Here is a 23,190-nt window from a genome sequence, read left to right as displayed (position 1 = left end):
GAGCAGACAAAGCAAAAGAAGTGCAAATAAGTAAATTAACATGAAGATAAGATAACCGAAGCAGTGGCAAAGCTGCGACGTCAGGCATATGATCTTTGGTATCAGCGCCCAGATACATCAGAGAGACACGGTTAAATAAAGGCACCACCAAAGAAACAGTCGAACAAACTTTGGATCCAAAATGGAACCCATAAGTGGGAAAAGCGGCAGAGGCATAAAGCGAAGTTTAAGCCCATTAACTGAACTGAAACTGAAGTCCAAGGTACCCCGCTTTAGAACACGGCTGAGTAAAATAAAACACATAGTAGCCATCCGACGAGAAAAAGCAAGGAACATGGCCAATACTTAACAAACAGTTCGGAGAGCCCAATAGGAGTAGACACTGAAAATAGATCAGTGTCTTCAGCAGCCTCCATAAGAGAGATGATGACAGCCTTCTCCACAGAAGATCTGGACATAGCCTATGTATCAGCCTCCTAATAGGCCGAAACAGTTCATAGTGTACCCAGTTGTCATTGGTCCAAAAGAGAGCTCCATTATGTTGATATGAAAGTACATGTTGCCCATGAAATGGAGCAAAAGATACAGAATACCCAGAAGACAAACAATGAAGAAGGAAGATCCACAAGGATCTACCGAGAAGCAGCACCTGGACATAGACATCACTTAGTATGCTGAGCAGGAACAGGTCTAAACAGCAACATATGGTGGAGCTGCACATATATTGAGACAACCAGATTGGCCCCATAGTGCAGCAATATTCCAAGTATCATAATACAACAGTGAGGACGCAGTACAAGAAGTTAGCAAGTCCTTTGGAAAAACAGAGAAGTGACCCATAGATCTGAAAACCATAATAAATAGCATAACCAAAGATAGGCAATAACACAGATGATAAGACCCTGTAGCAAAAGAGGAGATCCAGGAGTCTGTAGTGTTAGAGCCAGATAGCGTAAACTCGTAGGTACCACAAGTCTGGTGCCTCCGTTCTGCTGGATAGCTGGATGGTCTAAATATTTTGCCTCCGGTAGAAGTATCCATCATGGAAAGGACCACCGGTAGTTGCTTTGCACTTATCAAAAGCCTCAACATACAATGTGCCTTCGCCTTCCGAACTCCACTTACTTGAGCATGACTCTGCTGGCTCATCCACACATTCTACCGGGGGGAAATCAAAGCCATGATCTTTTGGAGGCGAAAATGAACTCTCTAAGCTCCACGCTCTGGTTCTTTTAGGAGATGGATCACAGAACTTGCTCCCGTCACAGGAACTGCTTGAGCCCACATCCTCAGCCTCATTGGTCCATGCATGATCTGCACCCAGGGATGGAGGTGAAGGCAGCCCCAAACGCAACGACAAATCACAACAAGTACGTGGTGGTTCCTCCGGTGCTTCAATGAAGTTTGAAACTTGCTTCAAAGAATCTATGGCATTTCTACTACCAGGATTAATGTTCTGCATATAGCCTGCCTCAGCCTCGTCAAGGGGCAGAACACCAGGCATCGTGGCTCGAACCACGCTACAAGGGGATTCCTGAGGCCTCTGATGAGACAGCCGCGCACCTGCTTTGGGTTGGTTGTGGCCGTAGAACAAGGGATACACATGAACCAAACTCGGCCAGGTAGAGGTATCCATAGGGTTTGGCATTCTATCTTGGCAAGAGAGTGGAGAATGCGTCCAGGGGTGATGAAGCTCGGGATTAGCAATAGTGAAGGAATCCTCATGCTTGCGAGAAGCATCTGGATTGACGGACTTGACCTCAGAAATGCCAGCAGGATTCACATCGATGGGCTTTAAGAAGGCACGCCAGGATGCAAACTGAGAAGCAGAAACCTGGTCGGCAGGCGGTGGTGGTGGTGGCAAGAGATGGCCAGAAGATCCTAGCTGAGCCATGTTGTTGCTGCTGCTGCCACAGTTGTTCTTGCTGTTATCTGGGAGCTTAAGCGGGGTAGCTGTGACGTCTTTGGTGGCAGAGCTCAAATAGCATCCGGGGTTGCTGTGGCGCTGGCTCCTCGAAGCTCTTCTAGGAATGCAGCCCAGATTAAGTGCCGCTGAGGCCAGGGAACGTACGCAGGCGGAGACAAATGAAGGGAGAGAAGGAAGGGGGAAAATGAATCATTATATTATACAATCAACTCCGACCGACCTAAAATCGACAGTTGCTGTGTGCGCGGGCGCGCGACTGTGGGGGCGGTGGGCACGAGAGAAGCCGTGCTGTGTTTGGAAGGGTAAATTAAATGAAAGGAGAAACCTGACCTCCACAACACAACCATCCCATCCCCCCCTCCCCCTCCCCGAAAGAATAATTGTTTCTCCATTAGGCAGGGATGAAGAGGGGCACAGGATTTCGGAGGATAAGTAACAGCAACGGAATTTTTTTTTTTCCTTATGTTCTCTTCTTCAAGCAACGGAAAGCAACATCACACCACAGAGACAAGACGGTGGTGGTGGGGAGGCAATACCTTCTATACAGGGCTGCAAGAGGTCTCCACTCTCCGTAGTTTCATCCTTGCGAATGATGGTATCGATGGCGTCGTTGGCTCGGTCCCGCAGCGTCTTCAGGTCCATGTACTCCGCCTGCAAACAAACGCACCACCGCCGTCTCCGCCGCCGCCGCCATCATTTACCACACAAGGCAAAGAGAGGGACCGGCCAGCGGAAGAGAGGCGAAGAGACACGAGAAAAGGATTAAAAACAAGACAAGGGGTGGGGGATGAGGGGAACAGGAAAAAAACAGGAAGGGCCTGGAACGAACCTCAGAGTTGGCTTTGGAGTACATAATCTCCTCGGCCTTGAGAACGACGAAGGGGAGCTTCTCCTGCCATTCCTTGTTCCTGCGGGTGGCGGGGCTGTGTATTTCGTTCGCCACCCTGATAGAAATCAGAGAGAACAAAATAGCCATAAAAATAAACAGAAGGGAACAAAAGCGAGCATCCGATCATCGCCGCCTCGCCGTCCAACACCAGCTGTCTGATGTTGGCGGTGGAGGCGTGGGGGGCAATCGCGAACGAATTCACAGGGAGATGAAAAATAATCAAGAGCAGAATAAAAGCGGAGAGTGGGGGAGGGAGAGAGAGAGGATGGACCTGAAGATTTCTTGGATGAGAGATCCTCTTATGGGCTGGTGCCTCTCGCTGTGCCAGGCTCGCCGCACACACTCGTACGGTCTCGGCCCTGGTCTCGGCATTTCTCCCTTTCAGAATTCCCGTCCTCTCTCTTTCTCTCTCTCAAGCAATCGATCAAATGATTGCCGCAAGCAAGAGAGAAAAATAACGGAGGGGAAAGGGAAAGCGAGAAAAAGGGCAGGGGAGCTACCACCTACCCAACCACCCCACCATCCCTCCGCTCTCGCCCCGTGCCTCGACCAGACGCAAGCGGACCATCCGAGAAGCCTTCCTTCCCTCCCTTTCCCCAACGCTTAGCCTACGGCAGGCTGCCCCGCGGAATGGTTGGAGGGATTTAATGCACCCCTACGTTCCCCACCCCCACACCAGGGAAGAGAGAGAGAGAGGATCCATGAGTGGGGCAGTATTGGGGTGACCAGTGCGGTGGGTGTCGGTAGCCTTCGCTTCCCTCATCCAACAACAATAATTCTGGCTTTCGTTTCCAGCCGTAGGGGTTTTAGATTACATCCCAAAACACGAGAAATTATATCCTATAACCTGCTCAGCCCTGCACCGGACCAATTTATTTCCACCACATTATAATGCGCTTAACTATAGGCTCATCGTAGGAGATGCCGACGTGGGCGTGACAAGGTTCAAGAGAAATTTTTATTTGATGTAAAATATATTATTTTATTAATTTATATAATTATTATTTTTATATATATTTAATATTTATGATTATATTTTTTTGTTTAAAATTTTAAATGATAAAAATAATTTTTTTTTAAAAAAAATTATCGCATCCTGCATCAAATTATAATTTTTGATACGCAGGATGTCATAATATGATTCAAAATATTATGACATCCTGTAGTATATTATGACATCGTGTGTTAAATTATAATTTTCTGCATATAAAATGTTATAATATGATTTAGGATGTCATAATATAAGAGGGACATTTTTGTCCAACTACTTTCCAACGCATATTTAATACCCATAGTTTTATTTTTTCATTTGAAAATTTTGAATGGCAAAAATGTTCCTTCTCTTTGAAAAAAATTATGGCATTCTATGGCATATTATGACATTCTGTATCAAATTATGACTTTCTGTAATGTAGGATGTCATAATATGGACAAAAGATATCATAATTTTTTTTAATAAGTAAGAATATTTTTATCATTTAAAATTTTAAATAAAAAAATAAAACTGCAGATATTAAATATACATTAAAAAGTGATGGCTACGTAGATCAATTAGATAAGACGGTGTGCTCCACATCGAATTTTCTACACTGTCCAAGGTGTACAAAGAATTTCTCCAAGGTTTAATAGAGGCTTTGACTTCGATCAAAACTTATAATGCTCCAAGCGGGAGTGTTAAGGAGAGTAAGGATTACCCAAGACCCAACATAGCCATAGCATGATATTGGGAGGCCCAAGAAGTTTGATATTTGGTATGGTGGCAAACCACCAAAACATATGTAAATATCCGAGGATTCCTCGTAGTTGGGGAGGGGTACAGAGCTTTAATCACATTTCCAACTCTCCTAAGCCCGGAGCATGTAGGCCTGTCATAGCATGATTATGAGGCAAGGTAGTATCATACTTGGATGGTCTTGTGTAGAGGTGTTTGGATAATTAATGCTAGTTGAATAAGCTAGCTAACATAAGGGGTCTCCAAGAGGTTAGTTCTCAAGGAATTATCTGGACTATCCTATGCATTCTTAATCTCTATGATCGGGACTGGTCCTGACATTTTTTAGACCTAAGACTAAATAAAAAAATGGGACCTTCTCTATTAAAAATTTACATACTTTAAATATTAATTATCATTAAAAAATTAATCTACGTGCAATAATTTTCTATAGATATATTCGTTAAGCAGTGTATAAAACCCATTATTAATCTATTTAATTATTTTTCTTGTTATAATATTGTAGAAAGCCATCCTTGCACCCTATTGAAATATCAATACAAGATCTAGGCCTGGGGCCTGGGGCGGTCGCCTAATTTGACCTGCCCCAGGGCTGGCCCTGTCTATGATGAAGCAAAGAGGCATTAAGGAACTAGTTGAGCAAGAGTACAACCTATCCTCGTAGATAAATGATATGAGCATTGTGCGGAACTCTCACAAAGATCCATGAAAGTTGGTCAGCCATAGAGTATAAGTGTGGCTTATAGAATATCAATCAGATTAAGAGGATGCTTGGTTTGGAGAAATGAAGGTCTGAAATGGGAATCAGAATGAATAACTCCTATTTTGGCCACTTAGTTAGGGAGTTCCCATCCGATTCTGATTTCGGGATAGAATAAGAATGGTCCAATCTATCTAAAACTCAATCCCCACTCTTCCTTATTATTGGGTATAAAATGCCCCCCAGCCGAAGTTCGTGATGGGAGTGACCCTCCGGGGATCCAACTGACTTTCGACCTCCGACAATGTCTCTTCAAATCTCCCGGGCGGCCGAGCCTTCGCCACACTCCCAAGTTTTGCCGACGAACAGGACCCCGCCGGCGTCGACCGGATTTCTCGCGACGTCCGGACTCCTACGGGAGCCGGACCTCGCCCCCGACTCCAGCTGCAGGTAAACTTCGTCCAGACTCCTACGGGAGCCGGACTTCGTCTCCAACTCCAACTGCAGGTAAACTTCGTCCGGACTCCTACGGGAGCCAGACCTCGCCCCCGACTCCAGCTGCAGGTAAACTTCGTCCGGACTCCTACGGGAGTCGGACTTCATCTCCAACTCCAGCTGCAGGTAAACTTCGTCCGGACTCCTACGGGAGCCAGACCTCGCCCCCGACTCAAGCAGAAGGTAAACTTCGTCTGGACTCCTACGGGAGCCGGACTTCATCCCCAACTCCAGCTGCAGGTAAACTTCGTCCGGACTCCTACGGGAGCCGGACCTCACCCCCGACTCCAGCTGTAGGTAAACTTCATCCGGACTCCTATGGGAGCCGGACTTCGTCCCCAACTCCAGCTGCAGGTAAACTTCGTCCGGACTCCTACGGGAGCCGGACTTCGTCTCCAACTCCAGCGGCAGGTAAACTTCGTCCGGACTCCTACAGGAGCCGGACCTCGCCCCCGACTCCAGCTGCAGGTAAACTTCGTCCGGACTCCTACGGGAGCCGGACCTCGCCCCCGACTCCAGCTGCAGGTAAACTTCGTCCGGACTCCTACGGGAGCCAGACTTCGTCCCCAACTCCAACTGCAGGTAAACTTCGTCCGGACTCCTACGGGAGCCAGACTTCGTCTCCAACTCCAGCTGCGGGTAAACTTCGTCCGGACTCCTATGGGAGCCGGACTTCGTCTCCAACTCCAGCTGTAGGTAAACTTCGTCCGGACTCCTACGAGAGCCAGACTTCGTCTCCAACTCCAGCTGCAGGTAAACTTCGTCCGGACTCCTACGGGAGCCGGACCTCACCCCCGACTCCAGCTGCAGGTAAACTTCGTCCGGACTCCTATGGGAGCCGGACTTCGTCTCTGACCTTAATTGCAGGTGAACTTCGTCCGGACTCCTACGGGAGCCGGACCTCGCCCCCGACTCCAGCTGTAGGTAAACTTCGTCCGGACTCCTACGGGAGCCAGACTTCGTCTCCAACTCCAGCTGCAGGTAAACTTCGTCCGGACTCCTACGGGAGCCGGACTTCGTCTCCAACTCCAGCTGTAGGTAAACTTCATCCGAACTCCTATGGGAGCCGGACTTCGTCCCCAACTCCAGCTACAGGTAAACTCCGTCCGGACTCCTACGGGAGCTGGACTTCATCCCTGACCTTAATTGCAGGTGAACTCTGTCCGGACTCCTACGGGAGCCGGACTTCGTCCTCGACCTCAATTGCTGGAAGGCTTCGCCCGGACTCCTACGGGAGTCGGACTTCGTCCTCAACCTCGACTGCAGGAAGGCTTCGCCCGGACTCCTACGGGAGCCGAGCTCCACCCACGACTTCACTTATAGGTAAACTCCGTCCGGACTCCTACGGGAGCCGGACTTCGTCCCTGATCTTAGTTGCAGGTGAACTTCGTCCGGACTCCTGCGGGAGTCGGACTTCATCCTCGACCTCGACTGCGGGAAGACTTCGTCCGGACTCCTACGGGAGCCGAGCTCCTCCTACGACCTCAGCTACAGACTCCAACCAAACTTCAGCCGACAAGTATGGACCCACTGGTGGGCCGTAGTAACGGCCGCAACTCTACTCCACTCCCTGCGGCGGATCCTACGCGGCTCCATTACTCCCTGGTAGGTCGTAGTAACGGCCACGACTCTGCTCCACTCCCTACGGCGGATCCTATGCGGCTCCATTACTCCCTGGCAGGTCGTAGTAACGGCCACGACTCTGCTCCACTCCCTGCGGCAGATCCTACGCGGTTCCATTATTCCCTGGCAGGCCGCAATAACGGCCACAGTACTGCTCCATTTCCTATGACGGATACCGCACGATTCTTCCATCTTATGGCAAGTCGCGACAACGGACGCCACTCTATTCTCCCGCAGCAGACTCCACGTGGCACGCCCCGGTGATAGCCACGGGTCCACTCCACTACTCTTCGCAACAAACTCTGTCTGACCCTGGATAGCCCACTGCCAGACGGTTACAGATATCGCTATCAGTCTGCTGCCCCCTCCGCCTATAAAAGGGGGCCCCAGATACGTTATTCTCTAAGCTCTCATTTTTTACCTAGAAACTCTGCTAAAATTTTCGTTCGAGCACTCCATTCTTGTTGAGGCAGAGAACTGACTTGAGCGTCGGAGGATCTTGCCGGAGCAACCTCATCTCCGGTTTAGACTTCTTTTGCAGGTCCCGGCGGCGACCGCGACTCCCTCGACTCCAGCTTCTCCGGTGCAAGCGAATTTTTGCACCAACAGGATTGGCGCTAGAGGAAGGGCCCTGAACCTTCGCAGTACCCTTGTTCTTAAAGGAGCGCTCAATGGGACCGCCTCTGGTCATCTTTTCCGACGTCCACTCCTCTTTCCCCCACTTGATCTTCACCTGATGCCTCCCCGCAAGGCGTCCACACGACGATCCACGGCCTCCACGGCCAGATCTCAGGCTTCAGCCTCACCTCCAGTCTCCCAGCCTCTACCTCCTCCTCCGGCAGTGACGGTTGGCACGGAGCAATTCGACCTGCTGGTGCAGCAGGTCAGAGGCCTCACTAAAGCTGTGCAGGCCATGCAACAGCAGCAGCAGCCGCAGGCATCGGTGCGATCGGAAAGAGCGTCGCTAGAACTCCAAAATCCGGCAGCGGGATGGGCCACTTGGGCCAGCCGCCCGATCTTTCCCGGAAAGACGAATCCAAGGGTGGAAAGCCTCCAATCTGACCACGACTCCACCCCTGGAAGATCCTTGCCTCCATTCTGCCAGAGGACCCTCGAGACCCGAAGTCGAGAGAATTTCTTGGACCAGAGACTCCAGGAGATGAACCGGCGGATCGAAGAACTCCGCCATGCTCCCCCCACTTATGGTGAGGATATTTGCACTGACCCTCTCTTTTCTCAAATGATCATGCAGGAACCGATCCCGCCCAACTTCAAACTTCCCCAGTTCGAAAGCTACGACGGGACTTCGGATCCGATTGATCATCTGGAGGCCTTCCGGACGATGATGCTGCTTCATGGCGCACCCGACACCATTCTATGCCGAGCCTTCCTATCCACCTTGAAGGGAGCGGTGAGAAACTGATACTCAGTGCTGAAGTCGGGTACCATCTTTTCCTTCGATCAAATGAGTCACCAATTTGTGGCCCATTTTGTCAGCAGCCGGCGCCCCCGGAAAGATTCGGAGTCCCTCATCAATATCAAGCAGAGGGAGGGGGAGTCCATTCGAGCCTACATCAACCCTTCAATGTCGCCGCACTGGAGGTCCGAAACTTGGACCAGTCGGTAGCAATGGCCGCTCTGAAGGGCGGCCTTCAGAAGAACGACCTTTTGTTCTCCCTGGAGAAGAAGTACCCCAGGAATTTTGCTGATCTGTTGGCTTGGGCCGAAGGGTACGCTCGAGCGGAAGAAGCCTTCAAAATGAAGGATGAGGAGACTGTGAGGGAACGGCAGGCGGGAGACTCGAGTAAGCCTGTAGTCGAAAAAGGGCCGAGAGAAGCTCGGCCACGTTCTCGATCCCCTCCTGGGCACAAGCGTGTCCATACTCCACCCCGGGTACGTAGGCAGAGAAGTCCGGATCGCGGGGTTAGGCGGAGTTCTCCATCGGAAAGATTCTGCAACTACGCCCCCCTCAATGCCTCGAAGACCCAGGTACTGATGGAGGTCAGGGAGCAGCTCCCCAGGCCTGAGAGGATGCGCACACACCCCAGGAAGCGCAACCCCAACAAGTTCTGTCTCTACCATCGCGACCACGGCCATGACACGGAGGAATGCATCCAGCTTCGAGATGAGATCGAGGAGCTCATCCGGCAAGGTCGACTCGATAGGTTCATTCGACGTCGGCCTGAGGGTAGAGAAGATCGGCCAAGGGTCCTGCCGCAACCTGAACCGCCAAGGAGGGAGGAGCAGCCCGGAGATCGGCCTCCAATCGGGACCATCGACTCCATCATCGGAGGGCCTCAAGGAGGAACGGACCTTCCACGACCATGGAGCTCGAAAAACCTATGAATGTTCTACCGATAACTTTATTTTAAACAAAAGTTGCATATCTATATGTCTCTTCCCTTGGCACAAGCTTATACCAACAGGGCAATCAAAACAAACCATGTCGGAAGCAGGAGGGGGACTTCGTCTCGACAAAGTCGAAGGCCCGGTTCTCTTTAGACCGGATGGGGGGAGAGGCCCTGCAACGCCCATATGCCCCCCCACAGTCCTGTTAGGGACAGGAGGAGAACCTCGTCCTAACTTGAACAAAATCGAAGGCCCGATTCTCTTTAGACCGGATGGGGGGAGAGGCCCTGCAACGCCCATATGCGCCCCCACAGCCCTGTTAGGGACAGGAGGAGAATCTCGCCCTAACTTGAGCAAAGTCGAAGGCCCGGTTCTCTTTAGACCGGATGGGGGGAGAGGTCCTGCAACGCCCATATGCGCCCTCACAGCCCTGTTAGGGACAAGAGGAGAATCTCGCCCTAACTTGAGCAAAGTCGAAGGCCCGATTCTCTTTAGACCGGATGGGGGGAGAGGCCCCGCAACGCCCATATGCGCCCCCACAGACCTGTTAGGGACAGGAGGAGAACCTCGTCCTAACTTGAGCAAAGTCGAAGGCCCGGTTCTCTTTAGACCGGATGGGGGGAGAGGCCCTGCAACGCCCGTATGCGCCCCTACAACCCTGTTAGGGATAGGAGGAGAACCTCGCCCTAACTGGAGCAAAGTCGAAGGTTCGGTTCTCTTCAGACCGGATGGAGGGAGAAGGATTCAGCAACGCCCATATGTGCCCCTACATCCGCATTAGAGACAGGAGGAGAACCTCGTCCTAACCAGAGCTGAAACCTGTTACGACAGAACTATGGGAAGAACCTCGCCCCGACATCAATTAAGGTCTGGTCATGCAAGACCAGATGAGGAAAAGGGGGACCTTCCCAGTGGCCCCTTCGCAATAAGACACTGTCCCGACTCCTACGGGAGCCGGATTTCACCCTCGACTGTGATCACAAAAAGACTCCGTCCGGACTCCTATGGGAGTCGGACTACGTCCCCGATTTTGACTGCTGGTAAACCCCATCCGAACTTCTACGGGAGCCGGATTTCATCTCTGACTTCAATCGCAGGTAGACTCCATCCGGACTCCCACGGGAGCCGGACTTCGCCCCGACTCCGGGAGCCGGACTCCCGCAGCCCCACCAAGAGAGGAGGGAAAAATCCCACTCGAAAAAAAAAAGAAGAAAGAAGAGAGAAGAGAAAAAGAGGAAGAAAAGAAGAAAAGAAGAGAAGTAGAGAGAAGGGAACATAACAACAACAATGGTAAAGGAAAGAAGTTCGGCAGACAACAATTCGACGCAAAGCACGAACGAAATAACAAAATCTTCTTTTCATTTCTCGATTAACAAGATGTACATTACAAGACCCGGAGGACCAGAAAAAGAAAACATTATTACAAGACTCGAAAGGGACACACCGGAGGCCACTTCGAGCTGTAGACTTCTCTTCCCGATTCTGTCCTTCCCAGCAGTATTTTTCGGTACATGTGACGAGCCTCTCGGCTCTCACCCCCCGCCTCGTTCCGCTCCATCTCCAAAATTCCAACCCCAGGGGGAAAAGGATGGGATAGAATCTAGGGGGCAGCAAAGGCAACAGCAGCAGCGACGACGACTTGTTTCAAGAAGAACCGGAGTTACCCCGGAGGCAGTGATGGCGTCGGAGATATGCGCCACCACCGTGTGCTCCACGACTACCTCCGCCCTAGGTGTTCCGACAAGGTCGGCATGTGCTACTTCCACCATCCCCGCAACAAGTTCTGCTGCCCCACCGTCGGCGCCGACCGCTTCTGGTCCCTCGACCCCGGTGCCATCAAGGATCCCATCACGGCTTGTGACGAAAGCTCTGCCCCCTTTACCGATGTCGCCCCGTCCGGCTACTCTAAAGTTCTCAGACGGAACGCCTTCACCGGTTGTCCCCGTTATTAAACCCCTGTTGTTGAAGGAATTCTCCCTTGAGCCCCATTTAAGGCGGCAGGAACCCTCAGCGGCAGTCTGACAACCAGAGAACTCGCAAACTGCTGTTCTCCTCCTTGCACTCTTCTTAGTCCATGGCATCACCTTAAAATTGGCCTCCGGGGTGGAGGCCCCGACAGGGGAATCCCTTGGAGAGACTCGGGGGACTGGAAATGGCAGAGAGCCGGCGAAAATGGCAAAGACCGACGCGAAGGACGCTCGGAGTCGGAGGGGGCACCAATGGAGTGGCTGAGTGGTTAAGCCCTCAAGCGAAAGAAAGATGTCGTGAAGCCCCTGGAGGAAAGGTGAGGGCTTAAATAGGCAATGGAGCCTGGCGCAGTTATGGTGGCAGGTGTCCCTAGGCCAACCAGTGCCCACCACGTGTCCCGCGTGTCCCACTCACTGCGACCCAGGGTTGACCGTTCGCGGACTTTTATGGCACGATGCTTGGGATCACGTACTGGTGGAAGTTTCGAAAAGACTCTTCGGGTCGCCCTAATCGAAAAAAGGCTCCAGCATGCACGCATTAAATGCCAAAATATCTGGGGGCGGTCGTGCATAGGATTCAAGGGGATAACTTCGGCTGCGAAAATTTTTCTGTGCTTCCTTCATTCAAAATTCGAACTTGAAAGTAGGGGGACTGGTGTTGGGTATAAAATACCCCCCCAGCCGAAGTTCGTGATGGGAGTGACCCTCCGGGGATCCAACTGACTTTCGACCTCCGGCAACATCTCTTCAAACCTCCCGGACGGCCGAGCCTTCGCCACACTCCCAAGTTTTGCCGACGAACAGGACCCCGTCGTCGTCGACCAGATTCCTCGCGACGTCCGGACTCCTATGGGAGCCGGACCTCGCCCCCGACTCCAGTTGCAGGTAAACTTCGTCCGGACTCCTACGGGAGCCGGACTTCGTCTCCAACTCCAGCTGCAGGTAAACTTCGTCCGGACTCCTACGGGAGCCGAACCTCGCCCCCGACTCCAGCTGCAGGTAAACTTCGTCCGGACTCCTACGGGAGCCAGACTTTGTCTCCAACTCCAGCTGTAGGTAAACTTCGTCCGGACTCCTACGGGAGCTGGACCTCGCCCCCAACTCCAGCTGCAGGTAAACTTCGTCCGGACTCCTACGGGAGCCGGACTTCGTCCCCAACTCCAGCTACAGGTAAATTTCGTCCGGACTCCTACAGGAGCCAGACCTCGCCCCCGACGCCAGCTGCAGGTAAACTTCGTCCGAACTCCTACGGGAGCCGGACTTCGTCCCCAACTCCAGCTGCAGGTAAACTTCGTCCGAACTCCTACGGGAGCCGGACTTCGTCTCCAACTCCAGTTGCAGGTAAACTTCATCCGGACTCCTACGGGAGCCGGACCTCGCCCTCGACTCCAGCTGCAGGTAAACTTCGTCCAGACTCCTACGGGAGCCGGACCTCGCCCCCGACTCCAGCTGCAGGTAAACTTCGTCCGGACTCCTACAGGAGCCGGACTTCGTCCCCAACTCCAGCTGTAGGTAAACTTCGTCTGGACTCCTACGGGAGCCGACTTCGTCTCCAACTCCAGCTGCAGGTAAACTTCGTCCGGACTCCTACGGGAGCCGGACTTCGTCCCCAACTCCAGCTGCAGGTAAACTTCGTCCGGACTCCTACGGGAGCCTGACTTCGTCCTCAACTCCAGCTGTAGGTAAACTTTGTCCGGACTCCTACGGGAGCCAGACTTCGTCTCCAACTCCAGCTGCAGGTAAACTTCGTTCGGACTCCTACGAGAGCCGGACCTCGCCCCCGACTCCAGCTGCAGGTAAACTTCGTCCGGACTTCTACGGGAGCCGGACCTCGCCTCCGACTCCAACTGCAGGTAAACTTCATCCGGACTCCTACGGGAGCCGGACTTCGTCTCTAACCTTAATTGCAGGTGAACTTCGTCCGGACTCCTACGGGAGCCGGACCTCGCCCCCGACTCCAGCTGCAGGTAAACTTCATCCGGACTCTTACGGGAGCCGGACTTCATCTCCAACTCCAGCTGTAGGTAAACTTCGTCCGGACTCCTACGGAAGCCAGACTTCGTCTCTAACTCCAGCTGCAAGTAAACTTCATCCAGACTACTATGGGAGCCGGACTTCGTCTTCAACTCCAACTGCAGGTAAACTTCGTCCGGACTCCTACGGGAGCCGGACTTCGTCCTCAACTCCAGCTACAGGTAAACTCTGTCCGGACTCCTACGGGAGCCAGACTTCGTCCCTGACCTTAATTGCAGGTGAACTTCGTCCAGACTCCTACGGGAGCCGGACTTCATCCTCGACCTCAACTGCTGGAAGGCTTCGCCCGGACTCCTACGGGAGCTGGACTTCGTCCTCGACCTCGACTGCGGGAAGGCTTTGCCCGGACTCCTACAGGAGCCGAGCTCCACCCATGACTTCACTTACAGGTAAACTCCGTCCGGACTCCTACGGGAGCCGGACTTCGTCCCTGACCTTAATTGCAGGTGAACTTCGTCCGGACTCCTACAAGAGTCGGACTTCATCCTCGACCTCGACTGCGGGAAGGCTTCGTCCGGACTCCTACGGGAGTCGAGCTCCTCCCACGACCCCAGCTACAGACTCCAATCGAACTTTAGCCGACAAGTATGGACCCACTGGTGGGCCGTAGTAACGGCCGCAACTCTGCTCCACTCCCTGCGGCAGATCCTACGCGGCTCCATTACTCCCTGGCAGGCTGTAGTAACGGTCATGACTCTGCTTCACTCCCTGCGGCGGATCCTACGAGGTTCCATTATTCTCTGGTAGGCCGCAATAACGGCCACAGCATTGCTTCACTTCCTGCGACGGATACCGCACGATTCTTCCATGTTATGGCAAGTCGCGACAACGGACGCCACTCCATTCTCCCACGGCAGACTCCACGTGGTACGCCCCGGTGATAGCCACGGGTCCACTCCACTACTCTTCGCAACAAACTCCGTCTGACCCTGGGCAGCCCACTGTCAGACGGTTACAGATATCGCTATCGGTCTGCTGCCCCCTCCGCCTATAAAAGGGGGCTCCAGATACGTTATTCTCTAAGCTCTCATTTTTTACCTAGAAACTCTGCTAAAATTTTCGTTCGAGCACTCCATTCTTGTTGAGGCAGAGAACTGACTTGAGCGTCGGAGGGTCTTGCCCACCTCCGGTTTAGACTTCTTTTGCAGGTCCCGGCGGCGACCGCGACTCCCTCGACTCCAGCTTCTCCGGCGCAAGCGAATTTTTGCACCAACACTTATGAATTTAAATTTTTATTTGGATTCCGATTCTAGTCATGAACTAAATACTTTAGAAGATTTAGTCATTTCGATTCCCATTCCAATCTATTCCAATTCTAATCACAAACTAAGCACCCCCTAAGTGTCTTAGAGTTGGGCCAAGGATCAAGGATGGCCAAGAAAATCATTAACGAAAGAACAACTATATGCGAGGATCAGTTGACTAAACATATCTACTTGATGGGCAACCTTGGAGGCTAATGTTGTGGTAGGTGTGAGCAGATACTAGACATACAATGTTGGGCGGTATGGCTGCAACCTTCACGGTAGTGGCAGTATGCGGTGATATGCAAATAGGCCATAAACATTGCCGAGTAGTATGGCCATAAATTGGAAGACATGCTAAGGATGCAAGATCAAGATTATTGCACAAAAGCTTGTAGGGAAGCTTGGATAGCATAACTCGGAAGGGCTCAGGTATGCATGATCAACCACAGCTTCAAGGAGCTATAGGCATGTCGGCTTGGCTATAGCATTACTAAATATGCATTTGCCTGAACCTCTTGCATAGTAGTGGAGTTTCATGATTGTCATGTGGATTTTATCCATGTATTCCCGAAATATAGTATGGTGGCTTGTGGGTCGGTGGCATAGTAGCTATGTCGTGGTATGAAATTACTTTTGAGAATTGGGGTATCATGAGTGAATGATACTTGGCATGGGAGGCGAAGCCATGGAATGGGCACAAAAGTACCAAGTTGCAAAGCACTATTGGGAAGAGTCTATAATATGGCACAAATATACACATGAGCATTGGATTTGACCCGAGAAATCAGGTTGCTTGTGGGCACTCGAGGATGCCATATTTATTTAGTTCAATGGAATCATCAAGCAAGGGCATAGAGGTGCATGCATGGCTATGATTGGACTATTGTATGTCTATATGTATGTTCGAGGAAAGAACTCAAGAGGACCGGCCTTAGTGTGTGATATGCCCATGACAATAGAGGTTCTCTCATTCCAAAATCCTAACCTCCCATCCTCTAGCTCTAACTTTCCCTCCCTTTCCTTTCCTCCCGCAATTGTGGCTTTCTTTTTAGCCATCATGTGCTCTCTCATCACCATCCAGTCTCTTGAGGGCAACATGGCCATTGAAGGATCCAACTCACCCATCCCTAACATCCTCAAGGCCTCGATCTATCCTAACCTTATCCGCCTCATTCATGAGAAGCTCTCCAAGGACTGTTGCCAAACCTTGCACCACCTCCAAGAGCACCAACCATCAGACCTCTATGGCGGTGCTGTTGGTGGGTGCCCTTCCAATCTTTAGCTTCATCTGCATTGCTGAATGTGCCCTCTCCTACTTCTCTACCTACTTGTCCTCCCATTCAATGGAGCTCATATGAGCACTCATAGTCTGCCACCACCAACTCCATCCCCCAATAGTCTTGCACCCAAATTTGTATCTCTATCAGTGTCCTCCACAACACATCCCCTTCAACTTCCTCTTTTTTGGCCTTAGCCATGACTCCCTCGTATGGTCAACTTTTGGTGCCAAAGGCTCCATCATCTTCCTCAAAGAAGACTTACATCGTTCCAATCTATCACCAAGGACTCCCCCACCCTTTATGTCTATACTATCCATTATTGCACCTACATTATCAATGCTGATGATATAAGCGCTACTACTTTCAATGGTGGCAGCATCTCTCAAGAACAACCACTGCTGCCTCTTAGTGGCAACATGGGATGGAAGCAATAAAACTAAGAGGGGGATGAAGTGTTCAAAGAGAGGGATGAAGTGTTCAATATCCACATGGTCGTATACTCTTGACTCAATGTCTCACATCTAAGCTGGTATACTAGGTGTAGAATATGATTTCTCCCGAAATACATCATAAAACTCCTAATAATCCTAATTTTGCACCTTGCTTGCAAATCATAGTTATACTTCGTATGAAAAGTTAAAACTAGTTGACAAGTGAGAGTAAAATAGTTCGACCAAACTATACGATAGAATGGCAATTAATCTTAGCTAGCAAATATAGTTGCTGCTTTTTCAAAAAAGAAAAAAGAAAGGATAAACTCCATCTAAAAGTTATTCAGATATCTTATTATTATTATTTTTTTAAAAAGGAGAGATAGAAAAGACAAAAGCAAAAAAGGAATTAAGAACCATACTCCAAGGCTAAAAAAGCAATCCAAAAAGCAGAAGTTGTCCATCAAAAGTTTATATATATATATATATATATATATATATATATATATATATATATATATATATATATAGCCAGAGTATAATCAGATCGATTGGATTTAGACTTAAATTCAATTAGATCAAAACTCGATAATAGAAGTCCTATATTAATGATTCAAATCATTAAATATAATCTACTACCTCAAAAATATTTGCATATAAAAAATTATATGATTTGAAGATCCCTAGCTTATGCATCAAGTAGTCAAAAATTGGACAGCCTAAATAAAATTGAATTAGATGTATTTTTTGATCACTTGATGTATAGACTAGGGGTCTTCAAATCATATTATTTTTAGTATGCAAGCAATTTTAAGATACTAGATCACATCCAACAGCTTGAATCATCGATATAGGATCCGTATTGTCCAATTTTGATTTGAACGGATCTGAATCCAAATCTGATCGACCTTATCCAAATCTGTCCATATATATATATATATATATATATATATATATATATATATATATATATATATATATATATATATATATATATATATATATATATATATATATATATAATTTTTTTAAAAAAAGATAAAAAAATAAAAAAAGAATTAAGAACTATACTCCAAGGCTGAAAAAGTAACCCAAAAAATAAAAGTCATAGAATGTCCATCAAAAGTTTCATATATATACATACATACATTCATACAATTATACCTAGATCAAAATTAGAGGAAAATGTAAATGAGGATGAAAACCCAAGCTTAAAGCACTACCCTATTATCTAATCATTCCCATAACGTTCAATCTTGAAAAGAATTAAGTTTCTAGAGTCCATATATATCACAATAAACTATCAAGTGATACTACCATGCTTGTCAAATAGTGATGAAATCAATTTCAAGAAGTCTTCAATTCTGAAGCAATGATCAACAATTTAAAAAGAGTAAAAAAAATTGAAAAGGTAAAAACTTTCTTGTTGAACTCTATAAGATTTTTTCATTTAAAAGTCTAAGTTGAAAAGCTGTAAAATAATCTCATCTCTAACCACCAAAAAATAGTTTTGAATGATAATCATTGAACTTCTAATGTCCAAATAACATCTAATAGTTAAAGTCGGGAAGTCCTAATGCCAGGAGATTGTGATATACATCTTGAAATCGAACTTGACCAGAAACTTTAAGCCATTAAGTTTGGGATCTAACCATGCATATCAGCCTTCCAACTATGTATATCAGCCTTTCTCCATCTTTCAACAATCAGGTATGTGTCAGTTTCCATTATCCCTCTAGTCCAAGCGACTATTCTCCAATCAAGGTTAAGGCCTAAATACTCTTCCAAATGCACCACATATGACCGTTCTACCCCAAGAACCACTCCCCAAAAACAAGCCATGTTATAATGTGTTCCCTGTTTTATCCAAGGGTCACCCACTCTCTCTTTAGGCACTTAAATTGCTTTGGAAGTTTTGCCAAATGTTGTCACGATCAACTCCGATGCCACTTGTAAATGATAAGATGAATTTTCTTAAAATGTCCATAAATTATGAAAAGCTAAAGTTTAGTTCTTGAACTATTTGAACCAATTTAATATTTTTCTCAGATACAATTCTGATGATTTTTCCTCACCGAAAGTCTGATGTGGCAAACTCTGATGCTTATGTGGAGTTTTTACTTGCATGGCTCAAATCAGAGATGACATAATTTAAAATATTTTAAAAAATATTGATGATATAGCTAAATCCCTAATTTTATCTTCTTTCCCATCTATTTTCTTCTCATCCCAAAGCCCTAATAGAAAAAAAAAGAGGGAAAGTCATCTTCCCTTCATGGCCCATCCTCCTCCTCCCTCCCAATCCTTCTTTATTTTCCACCATTCCATCTCATTTAACTCTCTCTACCTATCTCCTCCTCAGATCTTTTATCTCCCATCTCTCATCTCTCTTTTTCTCATTCCCAAAATCCTAATAAAAAAAGAAGAAAAAAAAAATATCCTTCCCTTCATGATCCCATCCTCTCTCTTTGCTCGGTTCTTCTCTACTCATCTTTCATTGTCTTCTCCCTATGCCTCCCATCAAGCTAGCATCGGTTTCATCTTCTCCTCCCATTTCAAACCCTCCTTTCCTCCATGGCCCCATTCTCTTCAAAAAAGAGAGACTGAAAGATAATCAAAGAAGAAGAAAAAATACGATTGAGAAAGAATAAAGAATCATTATTTTGCCACATCAATGATTTTTTTCTAATTTTAATGCCACATAAGTACCATATAAGTATCAATAGTTGTCACATCAGACTTTCGATAAAAAAAAGCCGTTCGAATCATGTTTGAGGGCAACATTAAATCAGTTCAGATAATTCAAAGGCTAAATTTTAGCTTTTTGTAGTTTAGAAATTATTTAAGAAAATATGACTTAATTCAAGAACTAGGAATATAATTTATCCAAAGTTTTAATATATATATTGAAGCCCAACTTGACCTAAATCCTTGAGCTCTTAAATTTTAGGCTGAATCATTTATATCAATCTTCCTCTTTCTTAATTTTTTTGATATGAGAAAACCTCACATATAAAGCATGTCCAAGAGTGGCCCCAAAAATTTTTTCAAAATTCAAGCTAGGGTTTGGTTTGAAATTTCCTTCGAAATCCCAATCCAAGCTTGCACCAGATCGAAGGCCGAATCGAGCTCCATCCAAATAAATCATTTGGGCTGCCAAACTTAGCCCGACTCAAATTGGCCTGCTTATTCAACCTGGTTGGCCCAAAATGCTCAGCCTAACCTGAAAGACACCCAGCAGAAGATCTAAATAACAAATTTGGGATATGATCGGATTGAGTTCTATTCTCAAGCTTCAAGTCATAAGTAAGGCTAAAGCTTCAAACTGAATCCAAGAAGGAACAAGCATCAGCCTAAACTTATCCCAAAATTTACTCAGTCCTATTTTTAGACCTAAAGCCAAATCAAATAGCCTCGGATCTAGCCCAAGCCTGACCCATAATTGGCTGATTCAAGAAGATCACTAGACTTGATGTGACCATTTCAACCACTATGTGTAGGGCTGAGCAAGATCTAGAAGTAAGATGCGCTATATTGGAAGTCAAATTATGCGTCAAAATTCTGAAGAGCATAACTTAGGCATGCATATAATGCTCAATTAGGATTATTTTTTTTAAACCGGACAACCTTTTAAAATTTGTGACGTAGTGGCACCATTTAAAGGGAGCCATGCAGCTATCGATCATGCCTAAGTTTCATCACTAGGATTCTAAAATGGGCTCATCAAATTGAATATTTTTTCAGAAAAGATTTTAATCCAGCATATCTTCCAATTCTGAAAGTATTAGATGGAGCAACAAAATCAAAGTCAATATGGACGTTAAAATCTATCTTCTATAAAATTTTAATTTTTTGTATTTATTCTATTAATCATGTTTATTTTAAAAAAATTGATTCTATTCGAATTAAGAGATAAATTTGATTCAAATTATGCAAGAACAGGCTTCACTATTATCAATAGAGGTTATATGCCTCGATTTTGAATCATCAATAATTTAAAAAAAAATATAAACCTTATTTTCATCAATCTTTTTCATTTTTTTAAAATTTTTGAATGAATCAAATAAAATGAATTGAGTAAATTTTTTCCTCTCTCTCTGATTGAATCATCAATCCAGCCTGATTGACCCTCATGCTAGCTGCAGCCCATTTTCGATCCCCCTCGCACATGATTACTAATAGCTAATAACATAATAATTAGATATATCAAACTTATCATATATGGAGTGGGTGTTTTTGAGATTGATCCAAAATTGAGAGGATGTCTATAATCTTTTTTTCCATCCATTTTGAGACAAGTTACGATGGATAGTTTAAATTAAAAAAAAAATCGATAAGAATACGGTAGGATGCTAAACTTTGTTATAATTCTTTTAAACCTTGCGTTCGAATCACCAATTTATTTCATTCTTTTTTTTGATCATCGTACAGTAGTGGATATATCGTAGATTTAGTTTGCAAATCTACATGTGTGTTCAAAGTAATAAAAAACTGAAGCAGTGCAAATAAACTTGCAGTCAAATATGGACATTTATTTTAAATTATGAGGACGATTTTTGACGGATGCCCTGGAATATCCGTTAACGGCATGGCAAAAATGTGAAAGGAAAATGATGGACGATTGTGACGGCGCCGGAAAATGGAAGGAAACGGATGCCCGTTGTCTCCTCTCGCGAGGATTGACGCGACTTTTTGTTTGGACGAGAAAATAACAATATCATTTTTACTGAAAATAAAGAAAATTCGATTATAATAATAATTAAAAAAAAAAAAAACTGATGGTGGAGGTCTGGCGCGGACAAAAATATCCACCGTCCCAGTGAATCATCGTTCTACAAAATCGCGAGTAACAAGAGAGATGCAGAGAAAACAGAGACAGCAACAGCAGAGAGGAGGGAAAAAAAAAACAGAGCACAGCGGAGAGAGATGAAAAGAGTGGTGTCGGTTAACTGGTACAGAAGAAGAGAGGTTATGAGTGGTGGGCATGCCTGTCGGCATGGCTGTCGTCGCCATGGATATCGTCGTGATCGACGGGGGAGATGTCGTCTTCCTCGTCGTTGGGGCAGATCTGGTCGAGGACGAGGACGAGGCCCATGGCGAAGGCCGCGTCGAAACGAGGCCGCAGGCAGAGGCGAAACACGTCCCTTCCCAGCACCACGTGGGCGCACGCATCCACCTTGCGCTTGATCTCCGCCGCCACCACCACCACCACCACCAACCCTCCTCCCTCTCCCCCTCCGCCGCGGCCCTCGTGCAGCACCCGGCAACAGCGTTGGGCGAAGGAACCCTCGATCCGGTACGTCCCGCCACCACCATGCACCTCTACCGCCACGTCGCCTCGGTCTCTGCCGAAGATGGACGACCTCCTCACGGTGAACAGCGGCTCCTGCCGCTCGCTCAGCTCGCCCAGGAAGCCCTCCCACCGCTGGTGCAGGCTCGGCCACTGTGCAATAAATCCCCCATCCATCACGGATGGAAACACACACACCCCACATCCATAATTAATTCTCATTTGTTTGCCTCCTACCTAAACCTGGGTTTGGTTCCAAGATCCAAGACCGCCATCGGTTTTGATTTTTTTTTTTTCTTTTCTTGCTTTCTTTCTTTTCCACACACTCTTTTTTTCCTTTACTAATAAATAAACAGGTCGAATTATTTGATGAAATAATAATAATAACAACGTTAAATGATAGTAAATTATAATTATAATAAATATAAAAGGAAGCAGCAAGGAAGAGGAGTTGGATCGGGAAAAGAAGGGGCGGCGGAGGCAATTTACCTTGCGTCGGAGGGTAAGGATGGAGGCGCCGATGGGATCCATGAGGACGAGCTGGTCGGCAAGGGCGGGGCCCCGGCCGTAGGTGTCTACCCGGAAGACCAGCTCCCCGGTCTGGTGGTCGTAGGCGGCGAATCCGTCCCCCGGAAAGAAAAGAGACGTCTTCCGCACCGTCAGCTCCCGCTCCACTTCGCTGCAGTACTGCTCCCCCACCACCGGTCCCACAGACACCGCTCCTCCCCCGTTCCCTCCCCCTTCTTCCATCGCCGGACGGACGAAGATGAGACCTGCCGATCTGATCAGATAGAGAGAGAGCGCGAAATAGGAGGAGATAGTAGAGAGGCCAGGCTCAAAGCCTCGGACCAATCACAGAGAGACGATGGTGACGGAGAAGGGAGGGGGCTTCACGCTTGATCCATACAATAGCAAATAGATGGTGCTCTTCTTGCGAGTGGCTCTGGTGGCTCCATCTTCTTATTATTGTTACCTTTTTACTTTCTCTCTTTTTCTTTAAGAATAAACCCAAATATGTACCTGTCAAATTGCGTTGCTTCCCACGGGATGCCCCCAGGTCGGGGGACATCCTCCGCGCGAGAGTAGGATTCACCTTCCTTCGCGCGAACACCGTTGGATCATCGACTTTTCACTATCAAAGCTGTGCAGAAAACCACGATAGAATACTAGCCATTTTGAGATCCAAGAGATGGGTGATCTAACGGTGGATCCACATGAAGGAAACT

General features: G+C 47.7%; 2 protein-coding genes across 2 annotated transcripts; both read right to left on the bottom strand.

The window, feature by feature from the left end:
• Positions 1-515: 515 nt before the first annotated feature.
• LOC105045704 (uncharacterized) lies at positions 516-3,620 on the bottom strand. The gene is made up of 4 exons (XM_010924107.4): positions 3,088-3,620; positions 2,757-2,871; positions 2,464-2,578; positions 516-2,052 (listed from the first exon to the last, which is right to left on the bottom strand). Exons 1-4 carry the CDS (start codon positions 3,186-3,188, stop codon positions 1,010-1,012), a joined length of 1,374 nt encoding a protein of 457 aa, XP_010922409.1. The 5' UTR covers positions 3,189-3,620; the 3' UTR covers positions 516-1,009.
• Positions 3,621-21,456: 17,836 nt separating this feature from the next.
• LOC105045613 (protein LURP-one-related 5) lies at positions 21,457-22,986 on the bottom strand. Its single transcript, XM_010923996.4, has 2 exons — positions 22,454-22,986; positions 21,457-22,117 (listed from the first exon to the last, which is right to left on the bottom strand). Exons 1-2 carry the CDS (start codon positions 22,712-22,714, stop codon positions 21,644-21,646), a joined length of 735 nt encoding a protein of 244 aa, XP_010922298.1. The 5' UTR covers positions 22,715-22,986; the 3' UTR covers positions 21,457-21,643.
• Between the last annotated feature and the right edge of the window lie 204 nt (positions 22,987-23,190).

The sequence above is a fragment of the Elaeis guineensis genome, chromosome 2 (assembly GCF_000442705.2).
Source record: "Elaeis guineensis isolate ETL-2024a chromosome 2, EG11, whole genome shotgun sequence".
Taxonomy (NCBI): Eukaryota; Viridiplantae; Streptophyta; class Magnoliopsida; order Arecales; family Arecaceae; genus Elaeis; species Elaeis guineensis.
The sequence above is the reverse complement of the archived record's forward strand: the minus strand, read 5'-3'. Positions and strand labels throughout refer to the sequence as shown.

Excerpts from the sequence above, each read along its gene's own strand:
- LOC105045704 (XM_010924107.4), bottom strand. The coding sequence starts at position 3,188 with ATGCCGAGACCAGGGCCGAGACCGTACGAGTGTGTGCGGCGAGCCTGG. Across the intron at positions 2,872-3,087 it reads CTCATCCAAGAAATCTTCAG|GGTGGCGAACGAAATACACA; the intron begins GTCCATCCTCTC and ends GATTTCTATCAG. Across the intron at positions 2,053-2,463 it reads CTTGCAGCCCTGTATAGAAG|CGGCACTTAATCTGGGCTGC; the intron begins GTATTGCCTCCC and ends CCCTGGCCTCAG.
- LOC105045613 (XM_010923996.4), bottom strand. The coding sequence starts at position 22,714 with ATGGAAGAAGGGGGAGGGAACGGGGGAGGAGCGGTGTCTGTGGGACCG. Across the intron at positions 22,118-22,453 it reads TCCTTACCCTCCGACGCAAG|TGGCCGAGCCTGCACCAGCG; the intron begins GTAAATTGCCTC and ends TTTATTGCACAG.